Raw genomic sequence first — 7,962 nt, 5'->3', positions numbered from 1 at the left:
GGTTTTTTATGTTTGAGTATCCAGTAAGTGCTGTTCGGCTGGCTGCAGTATGCTGGGTAATATCTGCCTATACTGAGAATAAGATCACAAATGTTGTGATCTTAAAAGAACTCCAAAGAAATCCTGCACCAGGAAAGCAATTTAAAACATAACTTTTATTAATCACATTAAAATTCCCATATCTTCCCTTAATGTATATAAGATAAAACTAGTGTTGGGTTAAAAATGCTCTTGATCAACTGCGGAGGCTCAAAGGGATAGGAAAGTGAGGAAATGCCTGTATCCCTGCCTATAATGCACTCAATGTGCTGCTTTCCCTTTAGATGAAGGTAGAAGAGAGAAAGAATGGAGAGGTTAACAAATGATAAGACTGACATCTATCTATTATACACAGACACTCGGCGTCACAATTTCCTTTCCCGATACAGTCACTGCAACATAAGTATCCACTTTAAACATTATAGGCAGGGATACAAGTATTTCCTCACTTCCCTATCCATTTGGCCCTCTGCAGTGGATCTTGAGCAAACATTGTTAACCCGCCACTAGTTTTATCTTATATACATTAGAAAGCTGATTTGGTCTCATCCCCTAGTTTGTGTCTGCAGTGATAGGCACCGTGTCAGCCTATGTGCAGGCTAGAGTCCTGCGCGGAACCAATTTTTGAGACTTGGACCCGCATTTTTACTTTTTGACATGCTACATGACCCACAACTGCCTTATCAGTGACCCACTGACGACCATTAAACAGGAAGTGCTGTTGCTGCAAACTGGAAGTGACATCATCAGAAGTAGGCAGGGGTAGAAAAAACATTTATTGTTTAAGGCCTGTGGCACACTGGGAGATTAGTCGCCCGCGGCAAATCTCCCTTGTCGAGGGCGACTAATCTTCCCGAGAATGTAAATTGCCAGTGGGATGGCATACGCGGTGCCGCGATTTCGGAGAAAGTTTTCTCTCAAGGGTGCTGCGTATGCCATCCCACTGGCGGTTTAAATACTCGTCGGTGGGATGGCATTTTGGGGTGATTAGTCGCCCGTGATGGGAGATTTGTCGCGGGCGACTAATCTCCCTGTCTGCCACAGCCCTAAAGATTACATAGATAATATAAGAAATATGCATAAGACCTGCAACCTGCAGGGTTCCTGCTTTTCTTGTGGTTAACCAGTGGGTACCTGACCTGCTGCAGGACTCAAGTGCAGGCAACTTAGTCCCTGTGAAAAATGTATAATGAAGCCGTAAAATTCTTAATGAATCAGATAAAAGTGAGTGTAAGACTGGCCAGACCGGGGATGACTGACATAGTTGGCCAGCTTGAATATATTGCAATATATGGACAAACAATTCCTGTTTTGCTTAAAAGAGAACAAAACCCTAAATTTGAATATGGCTAGAAATGCCATACTTTATATACTGACCTTATCCTTATTGAACCAGCCTAAAGGTTCAGCATCTCTATAGTAGTAATGATCCAGTACTTTAAAGTTGTCACAGGTTCATTGTACCCCACCAAAAGTCAGGCACATAGAGCTACTAGTAAGGGCAGTGACACATGGGGAGATTAATCTCCCTGACATGCCATCCCACCGACAAGAATGTAAATCATAAAAATACCATCGCCGGTGGGGTGTTATATGCATCGCTTCAGTTGAAGTTGCCTCGCTAGGAAACGTATGCCATCCCACTGAAAATTTTCATTCTTGCTGGTGGGATGGCATGTCGGGGAGATTTCGCCCGCAAGCGATTAATCTCCCTATGTGTCACTGCCCTAACAGCTACTTGTCGTGGCTACTAAAACACGATCATCATTTACTGGCAATTGTCTCTACATGTGTTTTAGCAGAGGCAATTCTCAGCATTGTCTATGGCAGGGTATTTTCTGGCATTTAGTAGCTGTGACAAGTAGCTGCTATACTAAGTAGCTCTGCATGTCTTCACCCTAATTGTTTAAAACATAGTGGTGAGCACAACTTTTCCTTTTTCTAAGGTCTGTGGGCAGACACACACAGCACATTTAGCCTAGAAAATGCATGCTTTTGCTTATACACACAAAGGAGCAGATTGGCTTTTCACATCCTGAATACAAAATGGAGAAAACCAGGCCATGTGCCCTTAGCCTGAGGACCATAGCAAACACTGGCTTTTAGCATTATTAGGCAATACTGGCAGGGTGAGCACAGTCACTGTTACAGTCTGTATATTTAGCAGTGTTTTGACACCTGCCTGTGAGTAAGAAATCATACATAATGAATAATTACATTGCTAATGTGTTTTGTGGGTCTTGTCTAACTGCTTTATCATACAAAATATTTACGTATATATCTTTATATCTCATATGGGTCAGTATTTGCAGAATCTGTATGGCTGTGGAATATTATTGGGAGTTACAAATCATGTTTTTATACTTATTAGTAAAAGTAATTACTACTGAAACAGTATCTACCTGTCCTTACTGTGCACTGGGAGAATAGTGAAGGGTGAGCTACCCTTTTTGTTTTTTGTTTTTAATCTTAAAACAACTCATCAATATCAATTCAACTCAGCTGAGCTGGAGTGTGGGGCACTTAGGGGCATGTCTTGTAGCGCAGACTAGGCATTTATTTCTTCCACTTGCAGCAGGCCTTGCTACTCCCAAGCAAAGGAATTACTCTTTCTCCCCCAGATTGTATCAGGCTTGAGTGTAGAAGGGCTGGAGCCCCAATGCTGGGTAACACCAGTAGATGTGCCATGTGTGGTTTTCTGGAGTGACTGCTCACGGTCAATAAACTGTTTACTGAGCCCAGGACTCAGGCTAGAGGTCAGGACACACAGTGACAAAGTCAAATACACAGGGCAGGGGTCACAGCAGGCAGCAGTCAGATACACAGGCCACAAGTCACAACATATGACTTATGAGCGTGTGATGGATCAAATGTAGTGGGGTACATGATTAAGCACAGGTAGTAGTTGGGCTGGATTATATAGGCCCTTGTAGGTCAGGCAAAAGCTGGTACAGGTATGGGATCCCTTATCCGGAAACCAGTTATCCAGAAAGTTCCAAATTACGGAAAGGCCATCTCCCATAGACTCCATTATAAGCAAATAATTCTAATTCTTAAAAATGATTCCCTTTTCTCTGTTATTGTAAAACAGAACCGTGTACTTGATCCCAACTGAGATATAATTAATCCTAATGGGAGGCAAAATAAGCCTATTGGGTTTATTCAATATTTAAATGATTTTTAGCAGACTTTAGTTATGGAGATTCAAATTACGGAAAGATCCCTTATCCGGAATACCACAGGTCCCGAGCATTCTGGATAACAGGTCCCATACCTGTACTAGCTTATCTATAAGTATGGACCAGCTAGGGAAATGGTTAGATTTTGCACCAATAGTGTGCCCTCCAAACCCTATTCACATATAGCTGCTACCAGCCAGTGGGTGCTGGAGCTGATATGGGGACTCAAAATGTCTGCAATTACAGAAATGAGAGTGGTTATGGAAGGTGGCTCTGCTGTTAGTTCTGGCGCAAGTTGTTATTGCTCTTTAGTAAATGGATGCCTTAAGCTGGCCATACACGCACCGATAATATCGTACTAAACCTCGTTTTGTGCGATATTCGGTGCGTGTATGGCATGTCGGCGAGTCGACCGATATCGCAGCAAGCTGCTGAAATCGGTCGACTCGCCGATCGGCCAGGTTAGAAAATTTTGATCGGGTGCCATAGAAGGCGCCTGACCAAAATCTGCCGTCAGGGCTGAATCGGCAGAAGGAGGTAGAAATCCTATTGTTTCTACCTCCTTATCTGCTGTTTCAGCCCTGGACGGTGTGTGGCGGATCTGACGATGTTTTGTGCGACCGATGGTCGCACGAAACATCGTCAGATCGCCACGTGTGTGGCCACCTATAGGGAGATGGCCCATGAGGGAGATTAGTCACCCATGGTTAAATCTCTGCTACCGTGGGCTATTAGTCTCCTTGAAATCACTTCTCTCTGGCAATAATGTGAATCACTGGTGGAAAGATATGCGTTGCTTTGTTTTTCTGGTCACTGAAAGTTTCCTGCCAAGGAAACTTTGGGTAGCAATTTGTATGCCTGCCCACTGGCAATTCACATTATTGATTGTGGGAAGGCATTTTGGGTAGATTAGTCATCCATGGCAGTGATGATTTATTGTAGGCAACTAATCTCCCCATGGGCCATAAGCCTTAATCTGCTTAAGGGTTATGGCTCACGGAGAAATTAGTTGCCCGTGGTTAATCTTGGCTACCAAGGATGATGAATCACCCCAAAATTCCTTTTCACCGGCAATAAAGTAAATTGCCAATAGAAAAAGGAACACGTCACTTCTTTTTTCCCAAAGTCGCCCGAAGCGAGGAAACTATGGGAGATTTAGTGATGTGTGTACTTTTCAAACGATTCACATAATTGCCGGTGGGAAGGCATTTCGGGGAGATTAGCTGTTTTATTTTACCTGTTGTTCCCAGTCAGTGGTATAACTAGAACCACAAGGGCCCAGGGGGCAGGATTTGCGCTGCTACAAGGAATCCCTGGGAAGGGCTGCACTGTGAGTTGTGAGCTATGGGCCATGAATCCCCTAATATGTGAATGACTGTGCCTCCTTTCCATTGGTACCACAGGAGACCTGTGTAAATGTATAAAAATGATGGTCTCACTAAAGCTCAGCCAAACTCTCTAGAGCATTCAGGAAAGGCATGTTGGGGGTGCCGCCATAGATAGGATCTAATGCTCTGTCTTTACAACAGGCTGAATAATGAAAGAATATAGCTGATTGATTGCCATGGTTTACTGAACTGACGCAAATGTGAAAAGAAATAAAGGCCGCTTACTGAACAAACTCAGTGCGAAGATGAATGATGCTGAAGTTCCAGTTCTGTCCTACAGGTGTCACCCCAGTTCTTAAACTGAAGTTTCACAAAGCAGCCAGGACAGAGCAGCTACCTAACTGCAATACGCACAGTGTCCTGCAGGGGTCGAGAGACTTAGTCCCTGTCGCTGCTTAGGCAGCCCAGATGTCTATGCGTGTGCTTGTGGTCATGTGACATGAGGCTGGGCCTGGCATGGCGGCCGTGGGAAGAGCGATGAGTTGAGATCTGGGTGATTCAATCCCCGTTGCTTTATTATCCACTGTTAACGACGGCTCCATGGCGGAGAGAGCCTTCGACCTATCCGCCCTCCCGAAGGAGGTGAGGGAGCAGCTGGCAGAACTGGAGCTGGAGCTGTCAGAAGGTACGAGAGGAGTCAGCACCTCCCTGGGGATCTCGGGAACCCATTCACGGTCAGGGTGGGGGGCACAGCCCGGCCAGCTTACATGTGTCAGAGGCTTCTGGGAGTTGTAGTCCTATGCTGGCACTTATGTTTAACAGCCATGCCTTAAAGAAATCGAATACAGAAAACAGTGGATTATAATGGGCATGACAGTGTAGATGGGTAAGTGTGACTGTATGGGCAGGGATCTAATCTCCAGCTTTAGAACTACAACTCTCAGAATCTGACAGCCAAGGAGGCTTGTAAGCAGCCCCTATTGTGCCACAGTCTAATGTCACCCTCTTGTCTTTGTAGAGCACTGTGTATTGGGATGGGGCTTCATAGATCTATGGCAATAGTAAAGCTAGTGGTGTATTGTCCTGCAATCCACTGCATATAGTGAGAGGGGAGCACTTTGTTTGGCAGGAAAATAGGTATATTTCACATTGATTATACATAGCTGATTACTGAATTGTTGAGTAGTGGTGAAAAATAAGATTTACTCGTAAAAACATCCCATAAAACAGCCTTATGCGTTTTGCAGATCATATTATTTCCCTACTACTCATCATAGAGAGTCCAGATTGTGCCAGCCTTTCTTTGTTATTATGTTTGTTCTGTATACTCCTGTTATTGGGCACATTTGAATTAGTCTGGGGTCACAGGGCCCATGACACCCTGAAAGTGTTATGTAATTCAGTCTAATGCGTGCTTGACACCCCTGGCTACAGCATCGGTGACACAGTCAGACTGGCCTGCTGGGCCCAGGTGCCAACCATTTGGCTTTGTATGCTTATATCATGGCCATTTCTTTTTGAGAACAATGAGGAGAATGGAGAGAAGGAAGGAAAAATAATCAAAGAATGCTAGTGAAGGGAGGGGATAAAACTGTTAGGAGAGTGGGGTCTGTGATTTTCTGGTGCACGCCTGGCACCTCTGTCCAACACTGAACCCAATATGCGTCATTTACTTTATCCCCCATGAAAGAGCACTTAGGGGTGCAAAAGTGCACCAGCTCCTGTGTGCCTCCCCCCCATGAATACTGTGCTGCTGAATGCAGGTGGTGGTGTATTCACTGGCCAAACATAGTGTAGGACAGGTTACAAAGCACAAAAAAAAAACCATGGTGAATTGTGCCCCCTGTAACCTCCAGTGTTAGTTAATGCTTCTTCCCAAATTGATAGCTAGAATATTGCATCTCTATCCTGTTAATATTAGGATTATATAGTAAATATCCATTTGTTGGCACATTATAAAATCCTGAGCAAGTACTGATGGAGGAGTCAGCCTGGCACTGTATGTGGTTTCCATAAAGAGCCTCCTGTTTCCCACTCTGGATATTGTTAGGTTAAATACATTACCTTGGGAATAAACTGGTAATTTCTGTGTAGGATAACATATCTTATGGAGCAGCGGAATGCGTTGGCATCTTATCAATAAGAGCTAATTAATTGAGGGGAGATGTGGTTTCCATCTGGTGGTGAAACAAAGAGGGCCTCCTGCTTTGCAGAGTCAGTGCAGTTGTGGCAGTCTCAGCAGTGAAAGGCGCCGCGGTCTTTGTAGCTCCTCTCCTCAGCAATGTGTTATGGGCCCTGGCTCCATATATGACTTGCTTGAGAAGCATCCCTGGGGGCTTTGATGCAGTTTTGCAATTGAAGATGATGAAGACACAGTAGACTTAAGTGAAAGGCTTTATATTTGCATTATGTTAACCCTTTCACTGTTGTTGGGGGTCATTTATCCCAGTTGAGAAACCCACATGCATCAGCATGTTTATTATGAAATAAGGACATCTACACAATATACTTAAATAGTAAAAGAAGTAACAAATAGGTATAAACCGTATGTGTAAGTAGGAAACAGGCATTTTAACTGCCTGCCTGCATAGCCTATGAAAAGCTGCTCCAAAGATGCATGGTACCAGCATTCAGCACAATATATAATGCAACCCTACCATGTCAATTTCCGTGGTACAACTGGATGTTGCTTAGCTACAAACGCAGGATTTTGGAGTGGCTGTAAGTCCCTTAAATAATTAAAGGGTCCCATTCCAGTGCAGCACTTAGCACAAAGATGGTAGAGATATAGGACCCATTATCCGGAAACCCGTTATCTATAAAGCTCTGAATAGGAAAGCCATCTCCCATAGACTCTATTTTAATCAAATAATTCAAATTTTTAAATATGATTTCTTTTTTCTCTCTAATAATTAAATGATACCTTGTACTTGATTCCAACTAACGTATAGTTATTATTGGTGTCATAACAATTCTATTGGGTTTATGTAATGTTTAAATGCTTTTTAGCAGACTTAATGTATAGAGATCCAAATGACCCAATGTTCCAAGCATTCTGGATAACAGGTCCAATACCTGTTCAACCATTTCTACATTATATATTGTTCTGGTAATGCTGGTGTAGCTCAGTACATTCTCCACTTGCCACCATGACTGTTTCAGCCTGGCATATAGTTTTTTTTGTCTCATAGCTACCAGTTTATACAGATTTATATGTTGTCTCATTGAACTGCTACTTTCCTTTTGAGCTGCTCATTTAACGAAGTGTGGAGCTTACTGGGCACTGCTTGTTATATAGGAACCTAGCAGTTGTTCAGGCCAGTGTATTGCGGATAGGATACGGCTGCTGCTGAACAGCCTCATTAGTTATCACTTGGGCAGATCTGCACCAGGGCAGTAACCCTTAGCAACCAATC

At 43.6% G+C, this 7,962-nt stretch overlaps 1 protein-coding gene across 3 annotated transcripts in view; it reads left to right on the top strand.

The window, feature by feature from the left end:
- The first annotated feature begins 4,959 nt into the window (after positions 1–4,959).
- Positions 4,960–7,962, top strand: part of dip2b (disco interacting protein 2 homolog B) — a 112,222-nt gene continuing 109,219 nt past the window's right edge. For 2 of the 3 annotated variants that reach the window (XM_018091708.2, XM_004911909.4), the window contains exon 1: positions 4,960–5,231. In XM_018091708.2, coding sequence (XP_017947197.1) covers positions 5,147–5,231 — 85 coding nt within the window. In that variant the 5' untranslated portion in view covers positions 4,960–5,146. The remainder of the gene's footprint in view (positions 5,232–7,962) is intronic. The other variant, XM_002933708.5, reaches the window with a different exon arrangement.

This window comes from Xenopus tropicalis, chromosome 2 (genome assembly GCF_000004195.4).
Source record: "Xenopus tropicalis strain Nigerian chromosome 2, UCB_Xtro_10.0, whole genome shotgun sequence".
NCBI lineage: Eukaryota > Metazoa > Chordata > Amphibia > Anura > Pipidae > Xenopus > Xenopus tropicalis.
Note: the sequence above shows the minus strand (reverse complement) of the source record. Positions and strands in the feature narration are given on the sequence as shown.